Source organism: Corella eumyota, chromosome 5 (genome assembly GCF_963082875.1).
Source record: "Corella eumyota chromosome 5, kaCorEumy4.1, whole genome shotgun sequence".
Taxonomy (NCBI): domain Eukaryota; kingdom Metazoa; phylum Chordata; class Ascidiacea; order Phlebobranchia; family Corellidae; genus Corella; species Corella eumyota.
Window position 1 is genome coordinate 11,192,375 of NC_137494.1, and position 19,450 is coordinate 11,211,824.

The 19,450-nt window shown below is 26.9% G+C and overlaps 3 protein-coding genes across 4 annotated transcripts; 2 read left to right on the forward strand and 1 right to left on the reverse strand.

The window, feature by feature from the left end:
* The first annotated feature begins 481 nt into the window (after nt 1–481).
* On the forward strand, nt 482–3,166 carry LOC145753188 (kelch-like protein 7). Its single transcript, XM_082569588.1, has 10 exons — nt 482–742; nt 821–974; nt 1,059–1,288; nt 1,464–1,686; nt 1,807–1,910; nt 2,052–2,229; nt 2,298–2,432; nt 2,567–2,728; nt 2,818–2,947; nt 3,031–3,166. Exons 1-10 carry the CDS (start codon nt 548–550, stop codon nt 3,146–3,148), a joined length of 1,629 nt encoding a protein of 542 aa, XP_082425714.1. The 5' UTR covers nt 482–547; the 3' UTR covers nt 3,149–3,166.
* A 1,886-nt stretch (nt 3,167–5,052) lies between these two features.
* Nucleotides 5,053–8,262, forward strand: LOC145753623 (kelch-like protein 24). 2 transcript variants are annotated; one of them, XM_082570026.1, is made up of 10 exons: nt 5,053–5,286; nt 5,517–5,670; nt 5,793–6,007; nt 6,091–6,331; nt 6,454–6,551; nt 6,652–6,829; nt 6,930–7,097; nt 7,252–7,374; nt 7,455–7,584; nt 7,721–8,262. In XM_082570026.1, exons 1-10 carry the CDS (start codon nt 5,092–5,094, stop codon nt 7,833–7,835), a joined length of 1,617 nt encoding a protein of 538 aa, XP_082426152.1. In that variant the 5' UTR covers nt 5,053–5,091; the 3' UTR covers nt 7,836–8,262. The 2 variants fall into 2 exon arrangements, with proteins under 2 accessions (XP_082426152.1, XP_082426150.1); XM_082570024.1 differs by having other exon boundaries at nt 7,195–7,374; nt 7,721–8,260.
* On the reverse strand, nt 8,178–19,192 carry LOC145753622 (engulfment and cell motility protein 1-like). Its single transcript, XM_082570023.1, has 23 exons — nt 19,142–19,192; nt 18,882–19,026; nt 18,399–18,494; nt 17,764–17,804; nt 17,374–17,443; nt 17,160–17,210; nt 16,356–16,532; nt 15,818–15,916; nt 15,304–15,392; nt 15,146–15,211; nt 14,660–14,756; nt 14,180–14,230; nt 13,945–14,067; nt 13,519–13,650; nt 13,163–13,267; nt 12,623–12,731; nt 12,335–12,471; nt 11,625–11,794; nt 10,621–10,733; nt 9,976–10,083; nt 9,147–9,298; nt 8,835–8,879; nt 8,178–8,674 (listed from the first exon to the last, which is right to left on the reverse strand). Exons 2-23 carry the CDS (start codon nt 18,945–18,947, stop codon nt 8,519–8,521), a joined length of 2,253 nt encoding a protein of 750 aa, XP_082426149.1. The 5' UTR covers nt 18,948–19,026; nt 19,142–19,192; the 3' UTR covers nt 8,178–8,518.
* Between the last annotated feature and the right edge of the window lie 258 nt (nt 19,193–19,450).

Genomic DNA, 19,450 nt, shown 5'->3' on the forward strand with positions numbered 1-19,450 from the left:
TTGGTATATATCTTTATCCTCGATGTGGGAAAGTCGAATGCGTACTTAAACATACAGTAACAACTGTTACTCCGACCCAGTCTCGAGTTGCCTGTAGCAGTTTGGAATATTATAGATTATAATTGCCCAGTAATTATGCCGCTGATTAAGTGCTGGCTCAGCAGGAGTTCATACCGTTTATAGTGCCTTACTCAAGGGCGCTACGGCATGAGAGCAGTGGGGTTTAAACCCACGACCTCATGGTGGTGTAGCAAGTGTTCTTACCACTACACCCTGCTGCCGGTTAAAGTTTTTGCAGCTTAAAAGTTTTATTATATTTAAACTTTAAAACAAACAAAAAATACTTATAAATATAACATTAAATGTTTATTAAAAAAATCAAGTAAAAGCTAGTGATATTCATACAAGGTATTGCTAACACTATGTTTAACGCCCCAAATATAGCATTTTGTCTAAAGTAGACGAAGATTTAAAACTTTTTTTGAAAAGTAGGAGAAACTTATTTTTGCGAGTTATAGGTGTTATATTTTAGTTTACTGAAATAAAGATGGAAAATAAGGCAGATAATAAAAAGTTTTTTGGAAATCATGAAACTTCAATTTTGTCTTTATTTGATGAAGATCGACATGAGGAAGAAAACTTCTGTGATGTCATAATTGTTGTGGATGAAAAAGAGTTTAAAGGGCATCGAAAAATTCTTGCAAAAATGTCACCAGTCTTTAAGAATATGTTTAAGACAGAGGTTAATACTTTTTATGTTTAGATAAATCCATTTGTTTAAAATATAGTTAATGAATGTTTTTACACATGTTTTTTATAGATGAAAGAAAAGTATGATGGTCTTGTAAATATAAAAGGAATTAATGCACCTACAATGGAATCAATATTTCATTTCATCTACAAATTTGAGATAGAAATCAATTCTACAAATTCTCTTGATCTATTTGCTGCCTCTGATTACTTACAAATAGAAGGTAACCAAGTTTATAACAATAAGATCAAGTTTATAACAATAGTACAACAAAAACAAAAAGTTTTTATTAAAAATATAATTTTAGGGTTAAAAAAGATTTGCACCAACTACTTAAATAGTAAGATGGACTGCAACAGTTGTCTTTCAGTTTTGGGTAATACCCAAATTCACGATGACAACACAATAGCAAGGGCAAGTACTTTTATGTCGGAAAATTTCAGAAAAACCACAGGTCAAAAAGAATTCAAAGAATTTAACAAAAATGCAGTAATTGAAATAATTAAAATGATCAAAGCTAATAGTAGTCGTTATAAGGTAAGTAATATTTAGTTATAACATAAATAAGATAATAAAAAAAAATTCCAATTTTTATGGTTAAAAAAACTATAATGTTTATTAATTATTTCAAGCAAATTAGGTTTATTTATTATATTCACTTTATAGAGTTATTTTGTAATTATATATTCCTTTTTATTCTTTTAAATTTAAGGTTGTAAATACTACTTGGATTTATGAAGCTTTATCAAACTGGGCTAGGTTTGATATTAATCAGAGAAAGGGGTATTTCATTAATTTGTTAAAAGATCTTGTTGATTTAAATAAGTTACCGATTCAATTTTTAAAAGAAGTTGTTCTAAATGAACCCCTTCTATGTGAAATTAAACAACAAATTACTGAAACACTTATTGAAAAAATAAACGAAAAAGAAATAGGTAATCTTTGTAAGGGTAGCTAGGTTTATATATCTTTTAAAATATTATGGTTACCCAAAAATAAAATTTAAACAGTTGCTTATTTTTGGTAAATGTTCTATAAATTTACAACTTGTTTAGCTGAAGCCAAGACTGATGACAAGCTTTTTTTGGTTGTTTGTGATGACAACTCAAGCAAACTTTTTCATTTATCAGATAAAGCATGGGAGCAGTTACCTAATACCGTAAATGCACTATTTATAAATACATTACAAGTATTAAAATTATAAATTTTAAAAATATCAAAAAGTGGGACTAACTAAAAATTTTTAATCCATTTTTGTTAAAAAAAATTGATGACTTCTTTTTAATATTTTTTTTAACAGGTTAATGATTTTACTGACTCTTGTTTTGTTTTATACAAAACTAAAATATTTGGTTTCGGATGTGGGAAAGACTACCGTGACGTCTTAATGTTGGATTTATTAGAAGAAAAAAAAGTTTGGAATGTCATATCAAAAACCCTTAAACCCAGAAAAAATTCTAAAGCAATCTTATGTTTAGGTTAATAAGATTTAGATAATACAACATTTTTTTAATGCTGTTTTAAATAAATTATGTAAATATTTCAGGTATGATTTACTTAACTGGAGGTGAACAATATGGATCTTCTTGTGAAATTTTTGAACCAGTTAGTTACTCTAGTATAAACTATGTGTCTTTACCAAACTTACATAGTAACCATGCTTGTATTAATTATTTAGAAGGTAATTTACAGGAACAATAACACTTTAATGTTTAACTTTAATAATGTGCATTTGGCTTAAATATACCAAAATTTAATAATAAGCTTTAAAGTGTTTTATTATTGTCGTAAGTTTATTTGTTTTAACTTTTACAGATTATCCATTATGCTTGTCATCTTCTAGCCTGGATTTTTTGGATAGAGAAAAGTGCTATTGGAGAACACTTCAACATATGAAACATATTAGCGTATATGAAAATCCAGTTGCAGTAATTTTGGAGCGGCAAATTGTTTTGTTGCAACACACAACCTATTTTGGTAATTCAAAAATGCTATCTTTTCTAATAATTTGTTCATGATTTAAAACTTAAAAAATTATTAGTTCAATGAAATCCTTTTTTGTTTAGGTAAAATGGAATGGCATAACAGAATGTTTCACTACTTCCTAGGATGTTGGATTAAATATCCGGATTTAAACAATAACTACAGTGCGTTTGATGCTTGTAACACAAATGAAAAACTCTTTGTTTGTGGAAGGTAAAAATATAGTATTATAATAGTTTTAAAAACTAATGCACTTTAACAAAAATAGATTTTAAAAAAAGTTTTACTGTTATTAGTGTTCAGGATTCATTTTATGTGGAAGAATTTTTACCAAAACAAAAGGCTTGGAAACTTGTTAATAAAGTAAAATTAAATAACAAAGTCACTAAAATATTTGCTTTAAATAATTTTTAAGTGCGTAATGCTTACCATGTACTTTTAATGTTTCGATTTGTCTTTTTGTAAATACCAATGATTCTTGTAATGTTTAAACATTAATTTTTAAATAGAAACACAAATTTGTCAAATAAATTTTTGATTTCTAGTTTTTAATTTACAAATTGTGTTAAGCAGTTTTTTGATGTATTGTTTAGTAATGTTAGAAGATAGTTTAAATGTTAAATAATTGCTTGTAAATTGTTTTAGTAAAACGTAAAATTATTTTAACCTTTGCTTTAAATAATTTGTTAACTGACAACAATATATTCCCAATTATTACAAAAGGCTAAGTTTTTTTTTTTGGTTTTACACCCCTGGTTTTCAACAACTCGCCACGACAATACTAACATCTAGCAGTAGCAATTTTTAAGCCATATATACTTTATTTAATAGTTATACAAAAATAGAAAAAACGCGTTTATTCTATATTCACAGGATTTTTTTAACAATTTCAAGTTTTCCTATTTCTACTTTTTTCTAAACAAAATTTTTTTCACAAAATTAAAATAAATACACAAACATAAATCTTGCATGCTTGAATTAATTTATTTTTTTGTACAATGCACTGCGGTTACATCATTTTTTACATTAGCACAAACAAAATTTATGAAAACTTTTCAGACTAGTTTATAACCCATACTCTTATATATAATATTTTTCTGCAACTTTAAGACTTAATTTGTCTAATAGCAAAAAGGATAATCATATTAAAAAATTAAATCCGCCTACTATACACTTAACCCTAACAGAATTATAAACAAAAAAAACTAAGTTTATTTTTATTTGTTCTATACAAACATAACAAGAATTATACCCAAAATAATTTTTTGTTAAATAATATTGTACATATATACCTTGTTTGTTTAGATGATATGGTTTTTGTCCCTTTGTTCCAGTTAGCTTGCTCATATTGTTTTTTTTTTTAAATATTTTTTCCAATACCTTAATCTTACTGCTTTATGATATTTAACGTTCTACTTTATTTAAAGTACTGCACGTGTTTTTTATTTTAAAAATGTCATCAGAAATAACTGATTTATTTTTGTAAGGTTGCCATTTTATTTTTGATTTACTCGATAATTAAAAATTAATAAAAAGATGTTTTTTTATAGTTTAAAGATAAATAAACTAAAATAATATAAAACTATCAAAAATTTTGCTTATTTTTTCAAACGTATCGACGAATAAAAACAACTTAACGTCTGGTATAAATAGATATTTGGTAGGGATCAGTATAAGATTTCTATTCCAGGTCAGCTCGATTTGAACTAAACAAATATATAAAAAAAACATTGAAATTCTAAACACAGTTTTACATACTTTTTTAATTAAGTTTTCTGAATTTATACACATTGCATTAACAGCGACCTAGCATATACTGTTTCTGGGAATTTCCCCAAAGAAATATTTTTATCTTCTTAAACGTCACTACCAAACTAAGTAAACAGGAAAAGCAAAATTGCTATATTTAGATTTCCTTACCTAAAAATCTAAACAAAACTAGTAAAATCTTTACGTTTACATAGTCAGTTCTCTAAAATATAACTTGTACTACTTGAGTTTAAACAATATAAATATTAATCCACTTTATTAAAAAAGGTAAAATTTGGCTACGATTGATAAAATCAACAACGAAATGAGATAATTAAAGAATAAAATTAATTTAATATAATTGGATAACGCCAACAGCAATAGTAAAATTTAATCATTTACTTGAAAGGTAAAAGAAAGTTAGGTTAAAACAAAAAAAATGGAGTAACACACTAGCTAGAAAAATTTACAATCTTGTAGTAAATTAAATTAATCCGATGATGTTATTTTTAATTCTTATTCACTATTTAACATGGATACTTATATTGAGATTTCTAAATATTAAAACTTTTCAGTTAGTTTTCCAATAAAAAGTTGTTAAAATAAATATGGAAAATAAGTTGGAAAGTAAAAAGTTTTTTGGCAACCATGATACTTCACTTCTGTCTTCATTTGATGAAGATCGACATGAGGAAGAAAACTTTTGTGATGTCATTATTGTTGTGGATGGAAAAGAGTTCAAAGGGCACCGGAAAATTCTTGCAAAAATGTCACCAGTGTTTAAGGGAATGTTTATGACAGAGGTTTTAAATATTTCCAAATTTTATTATATATTTAAAATTTAGGTTTAAAAAATATTAGCCTTAATTTAAAACTTTTATTCAGTGGTTAATATTACTAGACAACAAAGTTGTTGTGCGAGCTTAAAATCATTTTTTTTATTTTGTATAAATTATTGCTTTTTAGCAATATTACAAATTGACACAATATATCAAAATAGCTTTAAAAAATGTGTTCCAACTATATTTTTAAGATGAAAGAGAAGTATGATGGCCTAGCTAATATAAAAGGAATTAGTGTTGCTACAATGGAATCAATATTTAATTTTATCTATAAATCCGAGATAAAGATTGATTCCAAAAACATTTATGATGTATTGGCTGCCTCTGACTATTTACAAATTGAAGGTAAATACATAAAAAATAGATAGGCCTATTCATCATAAAGTACCAGCACAGCAAAATGAGGATTTTTTTCTGGTGTGTGTTACCTACATGTGATCTAATGTTCTGTTTAATTGTTTTATTAGAGCTGAAGGAAATTTGTATTAAATATTTAAAAAATGAAATGGACAGCATCAGTTGTCTTTCAGTTTTGGGTAATTCCCAAATTCATGATGCAAACACACTAAGAAAAGCAAAGCTTTTTTTGGAAAAAAATTTTGAAAAAACTACAGATCTAAATGAATTTAAAGAATTTACCAAAGATGTAGTGATTGAAATAATTAAAATGTTGGATAGTAAGGTAAATAAATTTTCTTTGTATGTCCAATGCAAATACAAACATAGCCCATAAGTTTTTATTAAATTGCTTGGTTTAAATTTTAGGAGGTGCAATCTGCTTGGATTTATGATGCTTTAGTAAGCTGGGTTTATTTTGACGTTGATCAAAGAAAGGAACATTTTACTGATTTGTTAAAAGATCTTGTTGAATTTAAAAATTTATCAACAAAATTTTTAAAGAAGGTTGTAATAAATGAACCTCTTCTTGGTGAAATCTATCAACAAATTACTGTTGCACTGATTGAAAAAATAGAAGAAAACGATCAAATAGCCCTTTTACAAAAAGGTTAATTTGCAACTAAGATTTATTATTGCCTATTTTTTAAATGATATCAATGTATCCTGTAACATAAAACAAATTATAAAGTAAGTTTTTGCATAATATTTTGTTTTCTTATGCACCTGCAGTTCGAACAGAAGACAAACTCTTTGTAGTGGTAAATGAAGACGGTTTATGCAAACTATTTCATTTATTAAACAAAGTATGGGAAACTTTACCAAAAATTGTAAGTTACTAGATTTAAAAAAAAACAGATTTAAAACAATTTTCTTGTAAAAAAACAACTAAAGTTATTGATTTATTAAAAAAACTTTCTTTTATAACAGAATTTATTTTGTACTGGATCATGTTTTGTTTTATACAAAACTAAAATTTTTGGTTTTGGAAGTGGGTCTGATAACCGCGACGTATTGATGTTGGATTTATCAGAAAATGAGAAAGTTTGGAAAGTTGTCTCAAAAACAAACAAACCTCGTGTAAATGCTAGTGCTGTTCTAAGCCAAGGTTTAAAATATATTATAATAATACCACTTTGGTAGTAAAATTAATAAACATGGACTAAAATATTCAACTGCAAAAGTAAAACTTTCTATGATTTGTTTAGATATGATTTACATTACTGGGGGTGGAACCTATGGAAGTTTATGTGGGACTTCTGATCCACCCACAGAAAAATCATGTGAGATTTTTGATCCAGTAAGTTATTCAAATTTGAACATTGCATCTTTTAATAAGCCGCATACAAATCATATTTGTATTGAATTTTCACAAGGTAAGCGCATAAAAAAATGAACTATTTATTCGTTGATTTTTTTTAGTTTTAATATTTTTATTACATGGAATCATGTTTAACCTAAATGTTACTATAGGGGTTCCATTGTGTTTATCATATACATCAAAAAAATGGGAATATTATATAACTGCAGAGTACTTAGATAGGGAGATGTGCTTATGGAAAAATCCTGATTTTATGGATCTATATTCGAATCACGAGCGACCCACTTTTGCAGCAGTGATGCATGAAAACCAAGTGATTTTACTACAAACCGGTATGTTTTACATTAATAAAAGTAAATTATTTTAATTATCAAAAATTTATTTCAGGTAATTTAATGTTATACATTCACAGATAAAAACTTTTGGTATAATAAAGTGTACAACTTATTGGAAAGAAAATGGTCGGACTTTCCTAAATTAAACAAAAAATATGACACAATTGGTACTTGTAACCTAAGTGGAAAAATCATTGTTTTTGGCAGGTATTGAAATTTGTAAATAATGATAATTTTTTTTTGTAATATAAGGGCAAATACCCTTTAATAATTTTTATTCTACCAGAAAAAAAAATAAAAACCACTTCTACTAGAAAAAAATAAAAACCACGTTTTTGTTTAGATATGAAAACTCATCAGTATTTTGTGTGGAAGAATATGTACCAAAACAAAAAGCATGGGAAGTCGTATACCAAAAAGATCTTTCCTTCGAAAATAACACCATTTATGCATTATAATTTAATTTTAAAAAACTCTTGACTTATTTGGCTTCTTACGTCATACTCCTTATTTTACAAAGAATTACGATTATACATGTTCACAAAAAAAAAGATTTTTGAAAATCTGTACATACAATTTTCATAGTGTTTTATTTGTTGGCGATTTATTTACATTTTTTTATTTCTTTATTTTATTAAATGGTCTAATCACTTTAGTTTACTTTTAGTTAAGAAATTAAATATTTTTGTATTCACATTTTTGTTTAATTCTGGCAATTTTTCTAATATTTGACTTACTTTCTTTAATTATTTTTTATTCCAAAATTTCCAGTCGTTTCTAAAATTTTATCTATACCTTTTTTAGTTTTAGCTGTACACTATTTTATTATTCTTTGTAGTAATTATAGTTTTATATGACTATAGTATATTATAAGCTTCCATTTATATTAAACTCCTTTTGCTTAATTACTTAGCAATAAACATATATAAAAAAAAATTAAACAAATCATCTTTAACTTGACAGTTTAAATAAAAAAGTAATGTTACAAAATTATAGACATCTTTATCTAAAATTAAAAAAATCCGACCTAAATTTAATTTATCAACTTTAAAATGGGTCAAATTTTTATAAAATTATTTCATCTTAGAGAAATTCGTAATCTTAACTGAATAGTTTTATAGGATTATGTTGAAAAAATTGTTTAGGCAGCAGTGGTAGCAAAATTGTAATTGCTGGGCAGAGGGGGTATTTTAGGGGGGTGGTCGGGTATAGGGATGTTTTCAAGATCAAGTAATCTGACTTTCATTTCCATAGAAAGCAAAATATCTTCGTCTATTTTTGCTCGAGAACTAGACATCTTAAATAAATATTAAACAAAAAATATTTGATTTTCTTAAAATACAAAAATTTATATAAAAAACTGAACATATATTTCAAACTAACGAACCTAATAAAAAAGACACAAAAATGTAATATTTTTATTATTCAGTATTCTAAAATTTGTTTAAATTACTTACATTTTTGCCTAAAAGAGCATTTATACCATCGGTCCATAAACACCACTATAAAACATGATAGATAGTGAGTTATTATAATAAATTGCAAACCAAAAAGATTTTCAAAAAAAAATTTAATCTTTAACTATATTAAAATTAACTATTACAAGGAGGACGCAAAATTTAAAGGAATGAAAAAATGCAAAATGAAAGAATAAAAAAGAAACTTAATTTTTTTTTCTTTATTTTCTGTACCTTTATTTTTTATTTTCTTATTTTCAGGGGACCCGTATCAGGTAACATTAAAAAATGAAAAAAAATTTTGAAACTTACGGTATCTTTATCAGGAGCAACAAAATTAAGAGCTTCATCAGGGTCATGTAGGATAGAAAATGCCAACTCAGTGGTGCTTTTATGAGCTCTCGCTGTTTTGATATGTGGACAGTACTTACCCACAACCATTTCTTTAATGTCCGCTATAGCAACTAAAAAAATTTGTAATAAATTAAAATACAAAAAAATGCAAAAAAATTGTTTTGTTATTATATATTCTTGATGTGGAATGGTCGTCATTACAGCCTAAACATAGAGTAACATAAGCTACCCCAATCATGTCTCAGGCTTACTTTGGTAGTTTAGGATAATATTGATCATAGTTGCCTGATAATTAGTCCGACAATTGTTATTTTAAATCAGCATAAGTATATATCATCTATAACCTTATCACGAACGCCATAGCATAAAGCAGTGGGAATTTTTTTATGTATATACCTTTATCCTTATTGTGGAAAAGTTGAATGCGCGACTTAAACATAGAGTAACATCAGTTACTCCGACCCAGTCTCGCATTGCCTGTGGCAGTTTGGGATATTACAATTTATAATTACCCAATAGTTATACTGCCGATTAAGTGTTGGCTCAGCAGGAATTCATACCGTTTATAGCGCCTTACTCAAAAGCATTACAACATGTGCTCAGCGGGGATTGAACCCACGACCTCATGTGTGGTGTAGCAAGTGTTTTTACCACTACACCATGCTGCCGGTTATTAAACCTACTACCTATGTATTAAAGCCCAATGTTCTAACCACTACACTAAAAACCTGGTTTTTCGTATAAACCAACTTAATGTTGAAGTTTTAAAAATATAAGTAAAACTCACCTTTATCTTGCAAAAACTCCACTGCAGGTGATCTAACAGAGTCATCAATATCTCCATAATGTAAAAACTTCTGGTTTGGCGATAGTCTACAATACCATCGTGACTTATCTAAAAATTGATATTATTTTAATTTAAGTTAAAGTGTTATGTTTGAGAGTTTTGCAATTTTGTAAATGATGTATATAGCATGTTAGTATGGTTGACAATGAATCACAAAATGGCTTTAAAACCTTTAAAAAATGTCTGTGCTACTTACAGTTTAATTTTCAAAAATACTGGAAAATGATTAACATAAAAAACCAGGTTACCATATTTTTTGTGTGACGTAGAAAGTACTAAATAGCGTAGTGAATGTATACAAGCTAGTACTTTCTACATCATCACAAACAGGGCTTCCCCTTTCTTTTTTTTTAATTAATTTTAATTTTTTCTTTTAAAGTTGTATAACTTAAAAAGTAGGTAAAATTATTTAAAGTTAAAATCATATTTGTGTTCAGTGACACCAACTTTATTAATTTTTGAGTATAAAAATATCGCTAATATATGACTTTAAAGTTTTTGTAAAGTAATTAAATACACTAGCTTTAAATATGATTATAAATTTCAGTCTTACTTCAAATTTTTATTTTTTTATTAGTTTTTTACCCCTTAATCTTTTGCCCCCAATCTTAGTGAAGGCTGTTCCTTCTTTAAGGAAATTTAGTCTCTGTTTTTTAATTAAATCAATGATTGTTGGTCTTATCTCCTCCTGTAGTTCACTAAAAACATAAAAAAATTTCTTCATACATACTTTTACCCTAACTGTATAATCAATGTCAGGTAACAAAATATCGGGTTGCCGTTCGTTTTTTTACAAATATATAAGAAATAGAGAATCAACCGAAAATGGTTTAAGCGATAATAAAACACGTGTGTATATTTATGTGTTTTAAACAAAATTATTTTTATCGGTTTCGAACAAATTAACTAACATCAATTTGTGTTGATGTAGGTTATTATAGGGTATTTAACAATACTTTTCATGTTTTGGCAACGCGTAAAATACACAACATTATTTTAAAGCATGTTCAAAAATGGCGTGTTCTTTGTGTAAAAAATGATTAACGATTGTTTAACAATATGTTACATTATAATAAGCAATTCAAAAAGTCAAGTGTTATAAAAAAAACATAGGTCACGACTTGGGCCCAATCATTGCTCTAAAAATGCGACTTCATTTTAAGCGAATTGATTTTTAATGTTAATTTATACCCTGAATGTATATAAATATATATATCTAATGATAGGTTATTATTGGTGGCAGTGTGGTGTTTGCGGTCTTGGGTTTGATCCTTATTGCTCTTATGCTGTAGCGCCCGTAAGTAAGGTGCTATAGACGGTATGAACTTCTGCTTAGCCAGTGCAGTGTAATTTTCAGGCAATTATAATCTATAATATCCCAAACTGCTAAAGTCAACTAAAGACTAAGTAACGGATGTAACTCTATGGTCATGAAGTTGACTTTCCCACAATACCAATAAATAAATTCAAAATAAAAAAAAAAAATTTAATCCCGATATATAAATATATTGTTTTTGTTACTTTAACGGCCTTTTTGGAGGACTAAAAAAAGATTTAAATCTCTTTTTAAATATTTGTTACAAACTTACACAACAGGTTTAGCCAAAGAGTCGAACTGTTCTTTGTCAGCATGCTCCTGTTGTCTCTTCTTTAATATCTCGGTGTAAGATAATGTGGCTAATTTTTGCTTAAATGAATCTAATGAAGCGGGTTTTGTATTTAAAGCAAGAACAATTTGTTCTCGCACTACACTCATAACCTAAAAGAAACAACAAGTTGGAAAAAAAAATGTTAAACTTTATCAGAAAATTTTTTTTTAAAAACTTGTAATACTTAAAAATAAAAATGGCAAAATTTATTTTTTTTATGCAATTAGGTGTTTATAATAAACCATCTTTTAAATCAATAAAAATCAATTATAACTACTATTTATGCTTTAAAAAATAGTTTAATTCCCACTGCTTTCATTCGGTACTGCCCTTAAGAAAGGTACAATAAATGGTAAAAACTTCTGCCGAGTCAAAAGACTGATCACACGATTAATTATCGGGCAATTATAATTTATAATATTTTAAACTGCTTAAGTCGACTTGGAACTGGGTCGGGGTAACTAATGTTACTCAAAGTTTTGGCCATGAAGTCACCTTTTTACATTAAGGATAAATAAAATACAAATAAAGCCTAATTAAAAAGGTTGGAATCTTCTCATTCAAAATTGCTAATGCCCTTATCAAATTTATATACTCAAAATTTTATAAACGTAATATAATATTTTAAAACACAAAAATTATCTAAAAACCTTGTCAAAATCCATTTTAGTTGCACTCATTTCCTTCCAGGTTTTGTTAAAGAGTTGAATAGCAATACAGTAAAACTCTTCTAATGCATGATCATGGGTAAAAAACATTGGGTAGAAATCCTGTCCAGTTTCAGTTGCTAAAAAAAATTCAAAAAAAATTTTTACAAAAAAAAAAAAATTTTACCAAAAAATTTTAAAAATTTTTTGAATTTCTCATAAAAATATAGAAACTATCAGACTGTAACTGTTGTCACAAAAAATATTTAAAATTTTTTTTTTAGGACTGACGTTGTTCGCCAATTTTTAATATTTCACAAATCATTTTTGTCAGAGAAATAGAACCTCGACCGAATGGACATTCATGCTTATCATCTCTCGAACTATTTTCAAGAACCAGCTTAAAATAAAAAGAGTTGAGTTTTAATGATTAGAAATTGTAATATAATATTAAAAAAATTATATTTTACTAGGGGTACTAATGGTTTTAAATAGTTATAGGTCCTGCGTTTGATCCCCACTGCTCTCATGCTGTAGCACACTTGAGTAAGGCGCTATAAACTGTATAAACTTCTGCTGAGCCAACACTTAATCAGCAGCTTAGTTATCCTGCAATTATAATCTTTAATATTCCAAACTGTCAAAGGCAAATCGAGACCGGGTCGCGCTAACAGATGTTATTCTAAGTTAACACTGTAAAGTTGTCCCTTTTACAACGAAAAAAAATTTACACACAAAAAAATTACAAAATCAAAAACTAATATACAAAAAAAGATTAAAAATATTTTTTTTTTTAAAACTATATACATGTAAAAAATGTGTTTAAAATACCCTGATGTAATTATCTTGTTGGTTTCTGGCAAAATAAACCATTAAATCCAAGGATAAAATTCCTGGCGGGGTGGCATCAAAATCTAGGACTGGGTTGTTAAAATTCTGAAAAAATAAATCAAGTTAAAATATAAAATTTATTTAAAAATATTTTTTCACCAACTATAAACTTGAATTATATTATTAAATAAATTAAACATCTAAAAAAATATTAAAATAAAAAAATAGTTCTAAACAATAAATAAAGTATTTTAAACAAACACTAAACCTTAAATATAATATGTAACCATTTAAATCCAATATATATTAATTAAAAAAAAAATTAAAAATCCTAAAAATATAAAAGTTATAATCACCACAAATCCTAGTTTTTTAAAATCCCTCGAGTTAAAAGCAGGATTTTGAGTTGGCTTTTTCGAATTTGGTGGCGATTGAGTGGTGGATTCGAAAGCAATATTCCGGAGTTCTAACAACTTTTCTCTATCATCCTAATTTTATAATCAAAAAAATAAATTTGTTTAAAAAATTGAAGAGTTTTAAAAAATTGGAGAGTTTTAAAGAAAATTGGCAACGACCGTAATGTACAAAGTTTTTGAAAACTGTCAAGTACAAATTATCTGAAAGAACAAGCAAGGGCAGCACATTAAAAAAAAAGAATTGGCAAAAGTGTTATGAACATAAGGAAATGGCAAGAATTAAAAAAAAAGTAAATTGTTAATTACATTAAAGTAAAAAAGTTTGTCAGTTAAACAGTATTTAAAAAAATAAAAACTTTTTGTTACCTGAGAATGAGGGTCCAATTTTTTCATCATTCTTTCTTCGAGGAGATTAAAGGTCAACACTTGGAGGACATGGAGTTGGTGAGCCATCTCTGAACCAATCGCTTTTGGAGATCGGATCACATGCTTTGTGATGTCATAATTAATTTTTGTTTTAATTTTCAGGGTAAAAAAAATCATCGTTAAATTATTTATTTCTGTATAAATTGAATATATTTAAAATCTAGTAAATGCTTACATTTAGAATTACTGTTCGAAATTGCTTTTGGGCCATAGTGTCTGATATTTTCTAAAATAAAAAATATATTTTAGAATTATTTAAAATCCAAATTCCACTTATTATAAAAAATTAAATTTAAATTATTTGTACAAAATGCAGCATGGTGCAATGGTAAAAACACTTTCTTCACCACTATAAGGTCGTGGGTTTAATCCCCACTGTTCTCATGCTGTAGTGCCCTTAAGTAATGCGCTATAAATGGTATGAACTCCTGCTGAGCCAGTACTTAATCAGCAGTATAATTACCGGGCAATTATAATCTATAATATCCCAAACTGCCACAGGCAACTCGAGACTGGATCAAAGTAACTGATATTACTTTTATGTTTAGGTCGCGCATTTGACTTTTCACATCGAGGATAAGAAATATATAAAAAAAAATCATTTATTTTCCATTATTATCTATTTTAAAGGGAAAATTCACAGTTTAAATCTTACCCTTCTGCCAGCCACTTTTCCTTTCTCAACATGAGGTGATTTCATGAACAGAGCATTAATAAGTGCAATCGTGTTTTGTTGAATTTCAGAATTTGACCTAATAAATATATTTCAATTTTTTTAAAATCATGGTTCATAATATAAATACAAAAATGTGTACTATGTTGATAATTTTCTTTCTATTATTTAATTTCAACATAGAAAAGATCGACTTCACAGTCTAAACATAAAGTAGTAATTCCTACTTAGACCCAGTTACCAATTGACTTTGTGAGTTCTAGATATTATTAATCATATTGCCCTAATATTTAAAATTTTATTAAATGTTTAAATTGGTGAGAGTTTATTTTTAAACGTGAGGGCACTCCAACATGTATGCAGTGGGGATTGAACCTGTAACCTTATGTTGAAATCTATCCAATACAATGTGTAAAAAATAATATATGACAAAAAATCGGAAAAATTTTTAACAAAAAAAAAGCAAACCTTTGCAAATGTGAGATCAGATTTCCTACAACAATAGAATCAGCAATTTCATGATATTGCTGTTGACTAAAAACAAATAGTAAGCAATTTTAATTAGAAATTTAAACTATAAATGTAAAAAAAAAAAATTTTTTAATTTTTTTTAAGTTTTTTGTTACCTGTTGCTGACAACACACTCTAGTATTCCTAGTGATCGTTCCAGTATTGTGACATCACTATCACTTGTTTTATTCACCAAACTTGCCAACTAAATATGTTTAAACTGGTTATTTATGTCTTAAAAAAATAAATAAATAAAAGTATTCTAAAATGATTTTTACAAAGTCTATCATATTTGGAAAATTGCCAATGGTAACCATTTTACCGAATAGCCATTTAAGTAGAAACCATGTTCTAAAAAATGCAAATGTTACCGACACCAGGACATTTTTATTACTCTTTAAACTATTATTTCTTCACTGTAAAATAACCTTTAATTTAAAAAAAAATTGACCCAAATTTTAATAAAACGACGTTTTTGAAATTTTGATTTCGTGGAATGCCTATTTAGTGAAAAGAAGTTAATACAGGCAGATAGCTTACAACTATTTAATTAAATGCAGCATAGCATAGCAGCTCAAAAAAGTAATAAACAAAATTTAATTTTTTTTATTTTACTAACAAAAAACATACCCTTTTGAGAAAACTGGGTGAGAATAAAATCTCCCAACCAACTAACCCATGATCCATGAGTTCAAGAATTGCTGTTAATGCATAAGCCAAATTTTCACCCTAAAGATTTTAACCAAAATTAAATTTTATTTAAAAAATAATTTTGTTCACAATTTTCTACAAGTATGTAAAATAAAATTCGCTGTTATTTTATAAAATTTGGTTTTATTGTTTTAAGTTAAAATGCATATACATTAAGTAATACTTGAGGTTATTTGAGCATAATCTAGTCTCAACAAACACTAACTCATACCTATTTGCCTACACACCACAAACTGCAAATTTTTATTTTAAAGGAATATTAATATTGCCCACTTGCTTAATTTTAAAAGTATTATAGCATACAGGTTATAATTTTCAGTTTAAAATATTAAAATTCTTGTTAAAAGATGTGCCAACAGCCCACCTTTTCAAATAATATAACACCTATAAAAAAAATTATTAAAGGCAAAAATACATAGAAAACATAGAAAAAAAAACATAGAAAAAACAAGTTTACCTGAAAGTTTCCCTTTTCTACTGCACTTATCAACCATTCTAATCCTTTTTTATCAATAAAAACTTTAGAAAAAGTTGGATCAATCGAATGTTGAGATAATTGCTTCATTGCTGACATTTTTTCTTCTGGTGTTTCTGGTTTGGTGAGTTGACGTAACAACTTCTCAACCATTTTCATCTTTAAAACAAATTTGATGTTAAGATGATACAAAAAGGCAACTCGAGACTAGGTCAAGGTAACTAAGGTTACTCTATGTTTAGCTCGTAAAGTTGACCTTCTGACATTAGGGATAAATAAATAAATCGAGCCAGCAGCATGGTGTATGGGTAAGAACACTTTGTACTCGCCATGAGATAATGGGTTCAATCTCCACTGCTCCGATGCCATAGCTTTCTTGAGTAAGGCGCTATAAAAGGTATAAACTCCTGCTGAGCCAGCACTTAATCAGCAAAATAATTATCGGGAAATTATAATCTATTTAATATCCTAATCTGGTAAAGGCAACTCGAGACTGGGCCAAAGTAACTGATGTTACTGTATGTTTAGGTCGCGCATTCGACCTTTCCACATCGAGGATAAAGATATATACAAAAGATTAAAAAATAAACAAAAAAATGATTATATTTCTATAAATGATTTTTAGTATCCTATTACGTAACAAATTTAATTTTATGACAATTTAGATAAATTAACCTACTGCAAAAGGGGGTAATAAATAAAATAACTTTAGTTTCTTGTTAAATCAAAAAAACTAACAACTTTAATTAAAAATAGAAAGTTAAATGAAATATTTTGTAAAATTACCGGTGCAACTGAGAGTGTTAATAAAGCCCCATTTTTGACATCATTTCGGGTCTATAAAAATATAACAGCTCAAAATTTGATAAAGGTTTATACGAAATATAAAGTTTTGGCAAACCTAATCTTTTTATTTATGGGAAGTTTTTAAGTAAAGTAATTTCTATCATAAAGCTCTAAATTAGGTCTTTTTCTACAACAAGATAAAACTTTTTTTTACCTTTTCAGTTATGAACTGAAGAGTGTCGGAATGTTGTAAAGCAAAATCATCTGGATTGGCAATATTCCACCTTTCAAAATAAAATTATAGATTTAAACTTTTGGTTATAATTATATAGGCCTATTTCATAAAAAGAAATAACTTTAAATTTCATTAAGTGATGAATACTATCTAAACTATCATTATAAAAAATAAAATTATAGACTGCTGATAGGTGTTTTTTAAAAGATGTGTTTGAACCGTAAAGTTGTGGTATATATTTTTTTATATTCTTAGATCCCTTTTAAAAATGAGATTAAAAAAAACTTTTTTTACAATTTTAACTTTCCAAATTATGACAAGTAATTTCAAAATTAAAAAAAAGCAAGTTTTAATAAAAAGTTTTATTACCTTATACAAAAATCCTTGATATTTTCTTTCAACGTGGCTTTCTAAAATTCAACCAATTGTTTAGTATAATAAAACATAAAAAAATTTTTAAATAAAAATAAACAAATGGTGCTGTAGTTAGAGCCGTTAGATTTTTGCACAAAGTCTTATTCTTGATTCTCACTACTTATATTCTATAGCTCTAATTTGCAAGTTAATTATAGAGTAACATTATTCACTAAAATTCCAAACAGACAAAGTTGATTCGAAGTTTGATTTTTTTTTGTATATATATATTTTTTTTTCTTAAAGTAGGAAGGTCGAATGCACAACCTAAACATGGAGTAACATCAGTTACTCCAACCCAGTCTTGAGTTGCTTGTGGCAGTTTGGGATATTATAGGAAATCTGCTGCTGATTAAGTGCTGGTTCAGCAGAAATTTATACTGTTTATAGCGCCTTACTCAAGACACTACAGCATGAGAGCATTGGGGATTGAACCCATGACCTCATGGTGGAGTAGCAAGTGTTCTAACCACCATACCACGCTGCTATAAGTGTAATAAAATTTACTAGGTTTGATAAGGAGGTGAAGCTGGCAATTTGACGTTAAACAAGTAAAAATATTTGTAAAATATGTTAGAACTAATATTTACTTGATTAATTTCATAAAGTTGGGGAGCAGATTTTGGAATTTGGATGGCAACTTTAAGAATATCTTGTCTCGTTTGTGCTCTTTTTTTTAAAGTGCTCTAAATTTAAAATTAAATAATTATCATAATAAAATATATATATTTATATTTTTACCAAAAAAAGTGGTAATATAAAAAAAATCAATCTAAAAATACAGAAAAATGGTAATCTAAAAAATTTTTTATTCTTAAAGACTGCAATTAATTTATTTGTACAGCAGTTAATTAATAAGTTTTAAACTGCTAAAAACAATAAGGATAACAAATCTAACTATTTATATATATATATATATATATATGTATACAATTGTATTTTAAACAAGACCATTAAAAAGTTAACAATACAAAAAAAATGAATAACAATCAACACTAAAACAATGAGAATGGAATGGACAATGTATTGGTAATATAATAAATAACAATGTGCCAATGCTGTTTGATTTTTACCTGGTCGAATTCTTGCAATTGCATTCCACCCAACTTTCCACCGGGGTGGGACATTCGTGACGTCATAATGATGATTTGTTATTAATAAAATTTCCAGAATCAGCGCGTTTTTTTATCTTTTAGAGATCAAATTTGCATCTAAAAACTTAAAAATTAAAAATAAGAAATTTACATAAGCTTAAAGTAGACATATAAAAGTGTTTTTTTTTATTAGTTTTCTTGAAAATAAATATTTTCTACAAAACAATATGTTAGCTTACCTGAAATATTTTATTTCCGTCTTTATTTGTTTACAGACGACTTAATGCCTCACCACACATATATGTACCACGCGGAAGCGCCATTGAGCTTTATTTTAGAAAAAAAATTAAACTATTTTTTATTTATTTTAATAAATATTAAACTTTATATTAATTAACAATTATTGTTTTACATACATTTGTATTGCATTTTTTGTTAATAACAGTTTTTTATATACAGATTCTTAACTAAGACTATATTTGAAAAAAACATAATAAAGTTATTAATAGCTTATAAACATGTACATCTTAAAAAAAAATTTAATTAAA

Coding starts and splice junctions, on each gene's coding strand:
- LOC145753188 (XM_082569588.1), top strand. CDS start 548: ATGGAAAATAAGGCAGATAATAAAAAGTTTTTTGGAAATCATGAAACT. Junction 743..820: donor AGAATATGTTTAAGACAGAG/GTTAATACTTTT, acceptor TGTTTTTTATAG/ATGAAAGAAAAGTATGATGG. Junction 2,433..2,566: donor TTGTATTAATTATTTAGAAG/GTAATTTACAGG, acceptor TAACTTTTACAG/ATTATCCATTATGCTTGTCA.
- LOC145753623 (XM_082570024.1), top strand. CDS start 5,092: ATGGAAAATAAGTTGGAAAGTAAAAAGTTTTTTGGCAACCATGATACT. Junction 6,008..6,090: donor TTAAAATGTTGGATAGTAAG/GTAAATAAATTT, acceptor TTTAAATTTTAG/GAGGTGCAATCTGCTTGGAT. Junction 6,552..6,651: donor GGGAAACTTTACCAAAAATT/GTAAGTTACTAG, acceptor CTTTTATAACAG/AATTTATTTTGTACTGGATC.
- LOC145753622 (XM_082570023.1), bottom strand. CDS start 18,947: ATGACGTCACGAATGTCCCACCCCGGTGGAAAGTTGGGTGGAATGCAA. Junction 15,917..16,355: donor TAGAAAAGGGAAACTTTCAG/GTAAACTTGTTT, acceptor TAAAATCTTTAG/GGTGAAAATTTGGCTTATGC. Junction 14,068..14,179: donor TTCGAACAGTAATTCTAAAT/GTAAGCATTTAC, acceptor GACATCACAAAG/CATGTGATCCGATCTCCAAA.